Genomic DNA, 16,170 nt, shown 5'->3' with positions numbered 1-16,170 from the left:
GGAAAGGAGAGGGGTTTTGGTTAGTGAAAGAAAAGTAATATGTAAGTGTCATTTCACAACATAAATCAACTAAAACCTTAACTATGAGTACAATTTCAACTACTGATGAATTTAATACTCATTTTCTCTCTCCAATTAAATGGCAAATAATAGATTACCTCCACCATATCACAACCAATTCATCTCTTAATGATTTTCCAGGTTCCAGTCAGAAAAATATCTCCGTCTTTTGCATGAATTGTGGACTCACACAAATTTTTGAAGTATCCCTCTATCCTCAGTCCACCCTTGCTGCCTGAGTCAAATCCCATCACTTAAATTGGTGTGCCATTATTTTCTTAGTATGAATTTTATGACTAATCCATAGCCAATACAACCCCCTTTGGGTTGTGACACACAAACACACATATAACCATTAACACCATTTACCTTAGAGTTACCTTTAAATGATTTTTTTAGAGGTACAGATTCTAAGTATTAGTTTTAGGAGTTTTGTGGAGAATAATGAGCATCTGCAAATGACCATGTCAACCATTTTTACACATAGAAAACATGTTTTGTAACTGACAGAAGAAAATCTCAGAATACTTACTTATAAAAGATTCTAATCAAAATCAGTGATCACATACATCCCAGGGTGAATATCTCTTTCTAGAGTCACCACTTAGTAGTGTGTCAATTTCTGTATGAGGTTTCAGAGCCTAAAGCATTAATTTGATAATTAAGAAGCAATGCCCAAGGACACTTAGCCTGAAATTGCCAGAGTGGATGAGAACTCACCTCACATCTTCTACAATGTATTGCTGTCCTCTAGATGACTTATTCCAAGTGTACTATAATATATCCTGCCTTGATTACTAAATCTCTAGGTGAATTTGATGAACTATTAGCACATGCCACCAATGGATGAATCTTAGTAACATTATTCACACAGACACATGATAACATTACATATTATATTTTTAAAAGAAAATTATAAATATAAATTTAATATAGTGATTACATCTGTATTAGAATTATGGGAACAGATAGATGAGAAGCATAAAATATTTGTAAATCATAAAGTTCTAGTTCCCCACTGGTGATAGGTAGCCAGATGTGTACTGCTATTAAATTAATATAAAGAAACAAATATAATACATTTTTCATGTTTAACCATTGATGGTAGTGTAATTTAAACCACACAAAATGAATAACTCATTTCTGCACAACAAAGATCTATAAAAATGTATAAATAATTATCAAGAAATACAAGCTTTATGTAAAATCTAAAACCTAGGGAACAATGAAATTCTGCAACTGACACATACATACATAATATTACATTATAGAAGGCTATCAGGAAATTATACAGTTATATGAAAAATTATATTAACAATGGATGACAGCCCTCATATATCAATTATACATATATGTACATGCAAAAATTATTATATTGTGATGTTTACTGAAGACCAGATGACTAAGTGGCTGAGCTAAAAATATGACCTAAATGCTATTAATAACTTGCATCTGGTCTCCATAAACGGATTCCTCAAATCTCTATATATAGAAAACAGTAATATAATATTCTCTACTGTTAACATTTTGTAAAATAATAGTGCTATTTGTCTGTTTTATAAAGAAAAAACAGTGTTACCTGTCTGAATAGCAAATGATTTGTTTTTGATTTCACATTGACTTCTTTTCTATTTTTTTTTATTTTTGGTTTATTTATTTATTTTTATTTCAACATATTATGGGGGTACAAATGTTTAGGTTACATATATTGCCTTAGTCCACCCAAGTCAGGGCTTCAAGTGTGTCCATCCCCCAGACAGTGCATGCTGCATCCATTAGGTATGTATGTAGCCATCTCCTCCTTCCCCCCACCTGTACAACACCCGATGAATGTTATTACTAAATGTGCACATAAGTGATTATCAGTTAATACCAATTTGATGGTGAATAAATGTGGTGCTTGTTTTTCCATTCTTGGGATACTTCACTTCATAGAATGGGCTCCAGTTCTATCCGGGATAATACAAGAGGTGCTAGATCACCATTCTGATCTGGCTCAGTAGGAGTCCATCATATACCACATTTTATTAATCCACTCATGTATTGATGGGCACTTATGTTATTTCCATATCTTTGCAATTGTGAATTGTGCTGCTAGTGCAGATGTCTTTTTTATAGAATGTCTTTTTTTCCTTTGGGTAGATGCCCAGTAATAGGAGTGCTGGATCAAATAGTAGTTCTACTTGTAGCTCTTTGAGGTATCTCCATATTACTTTGCACAGAGGTTGCTTTAATCTTCTACATGTGGCTATCCTATCTTCCCTAAACCATTTATTGAATAAAGATTCTTTTCCCGAGTGTATGTTTTTGTCTGTTTGTCACAGATTAGATGGCTATATGAGGATGTTTTATATCTGGGTTCTCAGTTTTGTTCCACTGGTCTACCTACATCTCTGTTCTTGTGCCAGTTCTTAAACTATACTGTTTTAGTTACTATAGCCTTGTAGTGTAGCTTGAAGTCTGGTAAATTGATGACTCCCAATTTTTTCTTTTTGCTTAAGGTTCCTTTTGCTATATGGGATTATCTCTGGTTCCATAGGAAGCATAGAATTATTTTTTCTACATCTGCAAAAAAATTATGTTTATATTTTAACAGGGATCGCATTGACTCTGTAGATCACTTTGGGTAGTATAGACATGTTAACAATGTTGATTCTGCTGACCCATGAGCATGGCATGGTTTTTCATCTATTTACATCCTCTGCTATTTCTTTCCTTGGTGTTTCCTAATTCTCCCTGTAGAGGTGGTTCACCTCCTTAGTTAAATATATTCCTACGTATTTTATTTTCTTTGTTGCTATTGTGAAGGTTATTGAGTCTTTGATTTGGTTCTCAGTTTGTCTGTTGTTGGCTTATAGGAATGCTATTGATTTTGTAACCTGAGACTTCTCTGAACTTATTTATCAATTCCTGTGGTCTTTGCAGTCTTTGGGGTTTTCTACATTTAAGGTCATCTCATCAGCAAAGAGCTATAGTTTGACCTCTTCTGCCCTTGATTTTATGCCCTTGATTTATATGCCCTTGATTTCCTTTTCTTGTCTGATTACTCTGGTAGGACTTCTCACACTATGTTGAATAGAAATAGTCATAGAGGGCAACCTTGTCTGGTTCCAGTTCTAAGTGGAAATCTTTCAGTTTTTCTCCATTCAATATGATGTTGGCTGCATATTTGTCATCCATGGCTTTTATCATTTTTAGGTAAGTCTCATCCATCCCTATTTTGTTAGGCATTCTTAACATGAAAGGGTGTGGAATTTTGTTGAATGCTTTTTCTGTGGCTTTTAACTTGAAAGGATCATGTGGTCTTCATTTTTACTTCTATTTATATGTTGAATTACATTTATAGATTTGTGCATCTTGAATCTCCCTGCATCTCTGGGATGAAGCCCACTTGGTCATGATGGATATTTTTTTGATAAGCACCTGAATTTGGTATGCTAGGATTTTGTTGAGAATTTTTACATCTATATTTATAAAGGATATTGGTCTGTAGTTTTCTTTTTTTGTTGAGTCCTCTCCTGGTTTTGGTATCAGGGTCATGTTGGCTTCATAAACGTGTTGGAGAGGATTCCTTCCTTCTTGATATTATGGCGTTTTTTCTGCAGGGTAGGCACCAGTTCTTCTTTGTAGGTCTGGTAAAATTTAGGTGTGAAATGATTTGATCTAGGACTTTTTTTCAAGGAAAGTTTTTTATTGCTGCTTCAATTTCAGTACTAGATATTGGTCTGTTCAGGAATTCTATCTCTTCCTGTAATAGCCTAGGGAGGCTGTATGTTTCTAAGAATTTGTTCATTTTTTCCAGATTTTCAAGCTTATGTGCATAGAGGTTTTTATAGTATTCATAGCTGATATTTTTTCCCATGGTATCAATTGTAATTTCTCCTTTTTCATTCCTGATTGAGATTATTAGAGTTCTTTTTTCTCCTTCTAGCTAATCTAGCAAGATGAATGTCAACTTTGTTTATTTTTTCAAAGAACCAACTTTTTGTTTTATTAATAGTTTCTTTGTTAGTGATTTCATTTACTTCTGCTCTAATCTTTGATATTTGCTTTCTTCTGGTGGGTTTGCGATTCAATAGACTGTTGATTTGTGATCCTTCTGTCTTTTGGATGTAGGCATTTATGGATATAAATTTTCCTCTCAGGATTGCTTTAACTGTGTCCCATGGATTTTGATAACTTGTGTCTCCTTTATCATTTAGTTCAAAGAACCTTTTCATTTCCATTTTAATTTCCTCCTTAACCCAACAATCATTCAGCAAAAGGTTGTTTAGTTTTCATGACTTTGTGTAGAGATGAGAGTTTTTGTTGCAGTTGACTTCTAAGTTTATTCCACTGTGGTCTGAGAAGATGTATAGTATGATTTCTATTTTTTTAAAATTTGTTGAGGCATGCTTTTTAGCCTAGGATATGGTCTTGGAGAATGACTCATGAGCTGATGAGAAAAACTTAATTTCAGTGGTTTTGGAAGTAGAATGTTCTATAATTGTCAGTCAGACCCATTTGTTCTAGAATTATATTTTAGTCCATTGTTTCTTTGTTTATTTTCTGTTTGAAGCATCTGTCCTGTTCTTTCAGAGGGGTGTGGAGGCCCCAGGTACTATGATGCTGCTGTCTGTAATTTTGTTTAGATCAAGAAGGATTTGCTTTATGAATCTGGGTACACCTGCATTAGGTATGCAAATACTTAGAATTGCTACGTCTTCTTGTTGAATTGTACACTTCACAATTATAAAATGACCATCTTTGTCTTTTATTACTTTTGTTGATTAAAAGACTAAATTATCTGAAATCAGAACTGCTATACCAGCGTTCTCTTGGCTTCTATTTGCAAGAAATATTGTTTCCATTCCTTCACCTTGAATCTGAACATATCCTTGTGGATTAGATGTGTTTCCTGAAGAAAGCAGATACTTGGCTTGTGAATATTTATCAATTTGGCCAGCCTATCTCTTTAGTGATCAGTTCAAGACATTTCATTTATTCAAAGAATTGATAAGTGGGGCAGATTTCTGTTCATCCTGTTGAATTGAACTTTGTTGCTTTGCTTTCCTTCTTGAGCCATTGTGATATCTGGCCTTTGACCATTAGTTTCTGGATGATTTTACCATGGTGAATGTTTATTTTGCTGATCTGTGCGTAACAGCGTTTTGAGTCCTTCCAGGAGAGCAGGTCTTATCTTGATGAATTCATTCAGTGTTTGCTTGTATTAAGAATATTAAGAATCAAATTTCAGCCAGGCATGGTGGCTCATGCCTGTAATCCTAACACTCTGGGAGGCCAAGGTGAGAGGATTGGTTGAGGTCAGGAGTTCAAGATCAGCCTCACCAAGAGTGAGAACCCATCTCTACTAAAAACAGAAAAAATCACCCGGGCATGGTGGTGCATGCCTGTAGTCCCAGGTACTTGAGAGGCTGTGGCAGAAGGATTTCTTGAACCCAGGAGTTTGAAGTTGCTGTGAGGTAGGCTGATGCTATGGCCCTCTAGCACAGGTGACAGAGCAGGACTCTGTCTCAAAAAAAAAGGGGGGGATCAAATTTCAACATGATATTTGGTGGAGATAAATACACCATATCTAAACTATAGCACTCACTAATCTTAATCATTTCTAGCTTTTGAATTAAAGTGAGAGACTTGCCACTCTTCTTTTCACTTGAACACTTACAGCCCATGGTATATTATATTTTTGTGTCTAAAGCTATAGGGAGTCCTGAGGTGGACTGGAGAGATGGGAGAATGGCCAGTTGGTGGAATAGTCAACATGCATACAATATTTATCAATGAAGTTTATTGTCTTATATGGGCATGGTTTGTGGTACCCCAAATCGTTATAATAGAAACATCAAAGATCACTGATCACAGATCACCATAACAGATATAATAATAACGAAAAACTTTGAAAAAATGATGAGAATTACCAAAATGTGACACAGAGACACAAAGTATACACATCCTATTGGAAAAATGGTTTTGACAGACACCATTGTTGATAGGGTTGATAGGTGTTGATAGAGTTGCCACAAACCTAATTTGTCAAAAATGAAATATCTGTGAAGCATAATAAAATAAATCATAATAAAATGAAATATGCCTGAATATAAGGATGTATAAAAAACAGGAAATTAAAATGGACGGATACTCCTGTTCCTTTAGTATTTTTAATATACATAAATCTGATTAATAATCATAATTTATAACTCTATAAAATATATGATAATAGATTATTAATTTGAAGGTACGATATAAATATTATCCAAAAAATCTAATATTTAAATCTATGCAATAATCAAGTGAAAAAGTTTTTAAAGAATTCTTGGGGATTTCCTTAATGCCTGGCTGGACTCTCCTTTGCGGGCTGAAGGAAATGCCCTTTTCTGTGTGTATTCTCCTTTGACAATACTTTTATCATGCTAATCAAAATTTGAATCTTAGTGAAGTATCCCAAGAATGGAAAAACAAGCACCAGATATATTCTCCAGCAAACTGGTATTAACTGAGTAGCACCTAAGTGGACACATAGATGCTACAGTAATAGGGTATTGGGCAGGTGGGAGGGGGGAGGGGGGTGGGTATATACATGCATAATGAGTGAGATGTGCACCATCTGAGGGATGGTCATGATGGAGACTCAGACTTTTGGGGGAAGGGGGGGGAATGGGCATTTATTGAAACCTTAAAATCTGTACCCCCATAATATGCCAAAATAAAAAAAAAATAATAATAATAATAAAAATGTGTAAAACAATACAGACAAAAGTACAAAATAAAAAAAAAAATTTGAATCTTACCAAGGTGCTTCAGTTATAATCCTATCAATATTAAAGTTTGGTAGTTACCTATTTAAATTTATATATTTTCAATTCACTCTGAAGGTAGACTTGAACCCAGGATTTTTGTGTTATTTACTTATATCTATAGAACCTAGCAGGTTTTCTGTAGCTAGGCAGTGCTTAATGAATACATAATTAATTAGAAAAAATAAATGCATATAAATTTAAATTATGCCTAAACCTGAGGATATTTGATGAAGGTTTCTCTGAACATTAATGCCATAATACAATGTTGTCTTTTAGAACTCAGTGAATTAAATTGGATAATATTTTTGCGTCATGTAATTTTTTTGTTTCCTCTTTATGTTTCTACATATTTTGCAAATATAGTTGGAGAATAAACTTGCCTTGCATTGACCAGCTTAGATCACAGCTGAATATATAAAAATTGCAAAGTAAAAACATTTTTTAGCACAAAAGGCAAACAATTGAAAGTAAGTCAAATTAAAACTTAATCAAATAAGTGCACGTCAGTGAAATAAAAGTTGTATTATCTTTTACTCCACAAACACAAAATATTTTCAAATTTATTTATCTAATTTTTGCATAGCAACCATCCAAGAAGGCAAAGCATTTTAGGAAATGTTTCCATATAACCAGCCATGATAAAATGGTCCACACAGGTCTTTTGGAATATTCTTCTGAAGTTTTTGAAAGCAATAGTAATGGTGGGCACCTTTTCCTATAGAAATTGTATAAAATCAAGAATAACAGTCTGTGTCTCCCACAAATTTGTGCCAAAGATTGGGACTATTTAGAAAAAGTACCAAATGTGTTGAGGGTTAGGGTTGAGACTTGAGGACCCAAGAAGTGGGCCAGGACTTCATCAAAGAGCAACCTGTGGATGTGTCAGTTAACTGAGCAAAACCTGCTTGACTTTAAGGACAACATTCCACCAATAAGGGATGTCTGCAAACAGACCCCACCTTGAAGAATGAGAGCCACCTGGATGTCTATAAATAGATCCAGGCTTGTAATCCTAAGGTGGAAAGAATGATCAAAGGAAGTCAGCCCAGCAGATGAGTAGTTTGCTATTCTAAGCCTGAGGCAATCTCTCTCTCTCTCTCTCTCTCTCTCTCTCTCTCTCATTCATGTCTCAGTGAATGAGGAACTCGATAGAGTAGAAAGAAGTACATGGTCTCTTTGTTCCCGTTAGGATTATACACTTTACTGCTGACTCATTATTTTTATCTTTAATTTGTGTATACTTGGCTAGTTTATTGTTACTTCGGGACACCTTGAAACTTAAACTCAAGATTTGTACATGTAAATGAGTGACTGATAATAATTGTTTTCTAAAAGAATAAATATTGATGCAGGACTCCACTCGTGCCTTCCTTGCTTATGGGATGTTGGAGGACCCCTGATTTCCCCATCACTTTAATCTATACTTTGTCTCTGTCTCTTTTATTTTCAATCTCTTGCAATATTCCTGCCTGGGACCCAATTTGTTGGGAGAGTTGCAAACTTCCGGCACAAATGCAATGTTTTTATTAGTGCTGATTAGTTGGTAAATATTCAAGAATATTTTAGATATTACTGGTATTAGGAAAGTAGCTTATATTACTCTTACAACAAATATTTTACTCTCTTTAGCAAGAACAGCTATAGCATTATCTAATATGAGACCTCATTGATTGGACTCACATGTGATATTCTATATATTATAATTTCTATATTTCTTTTGATAACTAGATTAAAATGAAAGGAAGACTCACTTACTTAATACTTCACTGTAAAACTGTTTCCAAAAATAAAAGTCATTATAATCAGTCCATAAGTTAAAGAAAACTGAAAACACTGTATTTTTTACTCTTTCCAGAAAAGTCATTCTGTTGGTTAGTCCTGTCATAAGCAGAGGTACATAGGAAAGTGGACTTGGAAGTTCCCCACAGTGTCTTTCCATAGTGTTTCCTATAGAAGCTCTAAGTGTAATCACAAAAGGGACTGCAAGCAACTCAGCCACCAGCTCCCCACAAGGCATTACAGGGTCTATAATCACTACATCATAGTTGGTTTCTTGCAGCTTCTTCATGAGTGTCTGATTGTAGACAACACTCTCACACAGAAGTTTAAAATATCCATTCAATTCAATAAAGAAATTATTCAGTTTTACTGCTGATTGCCAGGCTGGTAAGGGTGGCAAAACATTAATAATTAGGTCAAGAAATTTGTTATTTGCATTCTCAAAATCACTTTCATCTTGCGTTGTAAGGATCACTTCAAATTTAATTGCAGAAGTCTTCCTATAATCAATAAGAATAGTCTGTTGCTGGGTTAACACAGTTACTTCATGGCCTCTTTCTATGAGTTCCTCCAGAATGCACTTGGTATTAAGCCAATGGCTCATGTCACAGGGCCATACCAACACCTTCCCACAGAATCCACAGCCAGCACAGCAGAGCAGCATCAGAAGAACTACAAAAACCCACTTCCCAGGCTTCATGACAGCAGCTCCCTCATATACTGTTCTACAGAGCTTGAGGGTTTTTACTGGGCACAGAATTGAAATGGTAATTTAGACAGAGAAGTTAAAAATTAATTTTTAAGATTAGAGGTCCTGGTTTGATGGCAAATTAAATATTTATTGAGAAAATCAAACATGAATGCAAGATATCATGAAGGAGCTCTGAAAATTTCAAAATAAGGCTCCTTGGCATAGAGAGTATTTTGAATTAAAGGTTCTTAGAGATTAACTGGCCCTTAAAGGAGGCTTTTTCCTCTATCTGCATAAACTGGACTGACCTGAACAAAGGATCAAAGGGAGCAAATGACTTGCCTTCCTCTGCCTGTTGTCTCAATACATAGGAGTAAAGAAGATAAAAATGCAAGCAGACCTGGCCCAAATTATTTTACACACAAGACCTGTCACTCACATTAATTTAATTTGCAAAGAGGATCATTTACAAGTCAATCTGTCTCCCCAATTCATTGGTCCTCCCTAATACCACTAGTCACCCTTAAACAGAATGAGCTATACTCCACATTTACCCTCCCCTCCAAAAGACAGCTATAAAAATGTCTGAACTTCATTAGTTTACTGGGTAATCACTATGTGATTTTTCCCCATGTGCATAGTATTGATAATAAACCATTGTCTTAATAATCTGCCTTAACTGTGAGTTGATCTGTCAGAAAACTGTTGGGGCAGAGGGCAAGTTTCTCCTCATCACTACAATCAGTACAATGTTGATTCAGCATTGCTAAACTTACTAATAAAATACATAGTGATACCTTTATTACCCAGATAGGTTATGAAAGAAATGGAAAAAAAAAACCTTTGGTGTTAATATTTGACATACAGAAACATACACACACAAACACACATCCATCCCTCACTAAGCCCAAAGTGCAAAATGGTTTAGGAGAATATGTATGCCATATCCCATGCCCATGTGGAATACCCACTAATTTAATAGTAATAGACTTGGATACCTACAGGGAGTATTTTGGTAGGTATTATAGGGATCAAAGGTGACTGAAACCCCTGAGGTTCACCAAATTATAGGTAGCAAAGGCCCCTGGCCCCAGAAATGTTCACTGAAATATCACCTACATAAGAAGATTAATAGGAGGAAAAAGATGCAGATAAAGTTTATTGTGTTACAGCATTTGTCAAGTAAATTTCAAAGTTATGCAAGTATTTGTTCCATCTGGATTTAGTAAAATCTGGAAACAAAAGAGAAAATGTCACTTTATAATATAAATTATTTCTATTTGTCTGTAATAATGAGCAAAAACTAAAGAATGAGAGGCAGAAGAGGAAAGGAGTAGGAAGAAGTATTAGGAGAGAAGGGGAAGAAGAGTGTTTATATATATTTTTATATATATAAAAAGATTATTAACAGCAGTTATTTCTGGAAATGACATTTAGTGGTAACTTTTTTTTTTTTTTTTAAAACTACCTTTATTTTTTATTTCTTTTTCAGTTACATACTTTTAAACAGGGATGTGTTTCATTATTCAGACATTCAGGCAATGTTGACTTCATTAGTGTTGACAGAAAAGAAGCATAAAAATGCAAAACATTGTTGGCTTAACCTGAACATACCTGCATTACCTATTATTGACCAGTTTGTGTTGCCAAAAGACTTATTCTTTGGCATTAAAATGGAGCACTTAAAAATATTGCTAAAAAGCAAATGTCTACACACTGGTCTTTGCAGCAAATAAGGGTACTTATACTTTTAAAATATTTTGAGTCCATAATTGGATTAATATACACACCTTCTTATGTATAAGGAGTTCAGATCATATAAACACTGTACAATCCAAAAAACCCTACTGAGAATAAAACTAAATAGACTTATGATAAGAAATACAGATATCGCATGTATTTACAAATATCATTGACACACAAATTTGGTCAAATACTGTAAAGAAACAAGTGGTTTCACATTATAATGGCCAAAACATCCATCTACCTTGCTCAAAGCAAACGAAAATAAAAACTCAGTATGCAATTCCTGTAGTTTAAGACATCATGACAGTATACAAATAGAATGGAAACTACTCACCAAATTATACAGCAAATGTTCCCTAAGCTGAGTGTGAAGTCTTTAAAATCAAAAAAAGATCATTCACAGGATTCAAAGCAACAATGATAAACAATGTCCTGATTTGTGGTGTTCATATGGGTGCCTAATTCCTCAAAAACAATGCATTAAACTTTTGGCTAATAAGAAAAATAAATTACAAAATACAATTAAATCCCTGTAAATGCAACAATGAAGTTTAAAAAATGTGGATTTATTTACTTTAACACACATTTTAAATGTTACCTTGAGATAATAAAAATAAATACGCATGCCTGGAGACACACACTTAAAAACAAAGGAAAAACTGCATGGAAGGAGTAAGTAACAATTTTAGAAATGAAAAGTGAATATGAGATTTGTTCAACATAATTATCTTTGTGGCCTGTCTGTTTGTTTGTTTATTTTAATCCCTCTTAAAAATTCTGGCTAGTAGAATGTGACAAAAGTACATCTGTGTCTTTATGGCTTAAAACAAAGCATACTTGAAAAGTGGAATGGGCTTCCTTTTTACCAGAATTGTTTCTTTGTTCATATGCAGGCACTTCAAAAGACTATGGAGGCAAAGCACCTGACCCATCCTCTCCAAAATATTTTTCAATCATCAAAATTATGCTAAAGAATAGGAAAATTCCAGAGAAACAGCAAAGTTGAATACAAGAGACTAATGCTCACATAGGGCAAGAGAGTAACCCAGTTTTTATTGCTGGGGTCCTTTTTTTTTTTATCAAAGAGCAAAATAATTAATAAACAGACACCATTGCATGGCACATTCAAAGTTTTCTGCTTAAGAGAGAATGCAATCATTCAGCAGTGGGTTTCAGTGGGATCTCCTTAGGCTTCAACCTTATACATTGCAACGAGGTTCACATTTATTTCTTCTCCTTAGTGTATTTCTTTAAAACTCCAACATATATCATTTCTTAAAGTATTCATTTCTTGCTGTCTAACATACATTATTATCTGGAAGCATAAAGTTACATTATACAAATATTTTGCATTTTTAAAAATAAGCACTTTTGCCAATTCTGCAACATGGTACTTCACATAGTGGTGCAACAAAAGCAGAGCTCATATTTACCGCACTACTTACAATTCATTTTACCACTACCATCTGCCAAACCCATAGAGCTTTTTCCTCAGTACCTCTGGGCGGTGACTGTACCATGATTTCACAGAGAGAATGTTAATATGATTCATGAATAACAATACCATCAGTAATACTGAAATCAATGCAGATGTCACAAAATATGAACTTTCTCTTTTAAACATTTGGGCAATGCTGTTTTCTCTGTGGCATTACCCACTGGGGGAAAAATTCCTGTTCGATTATGCTCTTACAGAAGTTATAGAAAACCAAATTAGGCATATAACTGGTTGACATTTAAGATACTGTACTGCTTTTTACAATAGGAGAAGAGCTTCTAAAAAATGTTCTATAGAACTGCATTCATCAATACCACCTCACTGGTCCATTCCATTCATCGATGGGCAAAGTACTCATGTTTTGACAAAACTTTAAAGCTTCCATAAAAGTTAAATTAGAAAAAAAATATGAATGTAAGACAACCACAAAATGAAGTATGAAAGGATGACATTTTTGTTTCTAAGAGTGAGTCCTTGAAAATATACGTGGTCACTACAGAGATGATTTAATCACAAGACAGCAGATGAACGCGTAAGCAACTCCCTATTATCTGTCTGTGTCCAGAGTCATTTGTGGCGCTGTATGGTTTTCCTTTTCCTTTGTTTGAAAAAACAGCAGCACTTGGTTTCATCCATCACTTCTACTTCAGTAGGGGCTGTGATGGGCGCATTTGAACGTCCTGCAGTAGGGTCATCTGTGTTTAACTCTCCATTTGTAGAACTTACAACCTGTACCGAGCCACCATGTCTGTCTGCTGCAAGGTGAGCTCTCAAATGGTGGGGATTTGCCTGCTGGGAGTCCCAAGCTGCCCTGTGGTCTGCCGACTGGTTTTTGGATTGTTGCATTTTATCTCTGTGTTGATGTGCTTCTCTGTTTGATGACAGAGCAGGATCTTGCTGAACTGCACCCACTGGAGTAGACAACTGTTTACCAATCCAGTCATACTCATAATCAAACATATATCCTTTTCGATCAAACAAGTCAGTAAAAAGCTTTCTTAGGTAGTCATAGTCTGGCTTTTCAAAAAAATCTAGCCTTCTTACATAACGAAGATATGTTGCCATTTCTTCTGGAAAATTTTCACATAACACTTCTATCGGTGTAGCTCGTTTTGTATCTCCAATTTTCTGATATCTCTCTTTTAATGTGTCAGCCTTTAAGCCTTGCCAAGGAAGACTGCCTCTCAGAAAATACATGAACATATGACCTAAAGCTTCTAAATCATCTCTTCTACTTTGCTCTTTTCCTAAATGTGTGTTTATGCTCATATATCTAGCTGTTCCTGTAAGGCTCTTGTGTTCTCTATATGGTATGTGTTTCTTTGTCTCCGGATCAATATATTCCTTTGCCAAACCAAAATCTATAATATGAATAACTTGCTGGGTTTTGTTTCCTGGTCGTCCTATTAAGAAGTTCTCAGGTTTTACATCCCTGTATATCAAGTTCTTTGAATGAACATATTCCATGCGAGAAATCAGCTGTATAGCTATCATTAGAACTGTTTTAAGAGAAAATGTTCTGTCACATAAGTCAAACAAGTCTTCCAAACTAGGTCCCAGCAGTTCCAGCACCATAGCGTTGTATTTACCACAAGGTGAGGTATACCATCTCCAGATCCTAACTGCTTGCAGAATCTGTATTCCAAATGTAGCTGTGGTGCTCTGGATTTCATGGGCTCCAGTTTAATTGCCACATATTCATTTGTGTATAAATTTTTCCCTAGTCGTAATTCTCCAAAATTGCCACACCCAATTTTTTTTCCAACTCTAAAGTTAGGTCCAACCATTAAAACTCCAGATGATGAAGATCCAGTTCCTCGAGTATTATGCCCCGATCGACCACTAGGCCGTGCCATTCTATCATCTGATTTGTCCTTGTCTTTCTTTTTATTATCCATATCAAGTTTGCGGTACTCCACTTTGAATTCTTTAATCGAGACAAGCACACTGAAATAGGGCATTGTGAAAATAGGCACATCACTAGGTAACTGTACCAGGTGGGTAATGTCAACATTCAAATTGCAGAAGGTAGTCAATTAACTGGAGCGTGTTCATCCCATTCGTAAAATTTTTCTCAGTTGTCTTTTCAGCAAAACATGTCTTCAAAATTGATAGAAAGCTCCGAGGCGCGGGCGGCGCCCCCAGGCCGTCAGGCAGCGGCGGCGGCCGGAGGAGGAGAGCGAGCCACGCGGGGAGGGAGCGAGCGAGGCGGGGCGAAAGGAATGAGCGAGGGAGGTAACACAGCTCGGCTCGGACTCGGTCCCCGCACTGCTGCCGGCGCCCCCTACCGCCGCCGCTGGCCGGAGAGTCGCCGCCCGAGCCGCGGCTGTCGCCACCGATGCAGCCGGGAATGAATGCGCGGCGGTGCCTCACTTATCCGGAGGTCAGACATCCTTCTGCCTCAGGCATCCGGATCGACGCCGGACCCGGAAGTGAACACACGGGGAAAAAAAAAAAAAAATCTAGTGGTAACTTTTTCTTTCCTTCATTTGATGGGCAATATTTTCTAAATGTTGCATGAAGTTACTTTTATTATTCCAATAAATGAAAGAATAAATAAAAGGCAAACAATGTATTTTATAATGACATCATTTCTTTCTAATTTCAACACTGGCAAAGTCCAGAGTATGCAAGAGTTGGTCTGTTGAGCATTACCATAGGATAAATTAAGGATTTTATATCTTTTATTTCACAGGAAACAAGAATCACCTCAGAGTTCATAGATGAGTCAAGATTGAAGTTGATGAGTTATTGGTGAAGACAATATGCCTACATTGTGATTTCTTTGAACCATTCAATGGCTTCATCTTTTAAGCCAAAAAAGCACAGTTTCACTAAAAACAATTTCTACCCATGACAAATTAATAATAAGCAGCCAGCAAACTTCTTAGGCATGGTGGTATTAAGGGTGGAAATCAAAGAACAAACTACATTTAGCCCAAATTGTTTTTCTTTTTAAATATAGGAATACATTACGTTTGCCCAATGCTTGTATTAATCTATAGGTCATTTTGGATCTCTAGATTAAAAGGTAAGAAAAAAATTTCAAGTTTCTATTTCTCTTAATGTTTTAATTTTAACAAAAAAATGGGGTTTCTTTTTAAGACAAAATTAGACGTCTGCTGGATATATAAGTCTATGTATTCTGTTAATATCTATTAATATAATACAGAAAAATCTATCTTCACTTAAACACATTTTTCTCAATATCATATACAAAAAAGGTAACATATATTCTTCTAATAATTTATCTTCACTATGTAGGTCTATTATTTCCAAATTACCTTTGCACACATTGTTATACTATAGTAAATATTTTTAACAGTCTTTTATGACAAAGGTTATTTCCTCCAAATTGGACTATTTACAAAAAATACATGACTCAGCATCAGAACCTGGACTCTAAACCCAATGTCAGCTCAGTGCTGTTCTTCCATGAAATACTCTCCCCATATACATAATGAAATTTGGCAATAAAAAAAAATAAATATTGATATCACTTCCTCATGTCATCATATTCAACACTCAAGAGGATTAAATAAACAAAAATTCTTTTACTTAGACAATTACCAAACTTTTCAAATCTTTCAATTTGTTTT

General features: G+C 35.2%; 1 protein-coding gene and 1 pseudogene across 5 annotated transcripts in view; both read right to left on the bottom strand.

Annotated features, from left to right (window-relative positions):
* Positions 1–16,170, bottom strand: part of LOC105864508 (UDP-glucuronosyltransferase 2A1) — a 48,395-nt gene that overhangs the window by 7,892 nt on the left and 24,333 nt on the right. Inside the window, exon 1 of one of the 5 annotated variants that reach the window (XM_075997798.1) lies at positions 8,613–9,336. The exons of the other annotated variants lie outside the window; for them this stretch is intronic. Within the exon in view, the coding sequence (XP_075853913.1) occupies positions 8,613–9,336 (724 nt within the window). Of the gene's footprint in view, positions 1–8,612; positions 9,337–16,170 lie in introns of those variants that run through there. 5 annotated transcript variants of the gene reach the window in all.
* LOC105883077 (casein kinase I pseudogene) lies at positions 11,478–14,697 on the bottom strand (annotated as a pseudogene).

The sequence above is a fragment of the Microcebus murinus genome, chromosome 26 (assembly GCF_040939455.1).
Source record: "Microcebus murinus isolate Inina chromosome 26, M.murinus_Inina_mat1.0, whole genome shotgun sequence".
Classification (NCBI taxonomy): domain Eukaryota; kingdom Metazoa; phylum Chordata; class Mammalia; order Primates; family Cheirogaleidae; genus Microcebus; species Microcebus murinus.
Note: the sequence above shows the minus strand (reverse complement) of the source record. Positions and strands in the feature narration are given on the sequence as shown.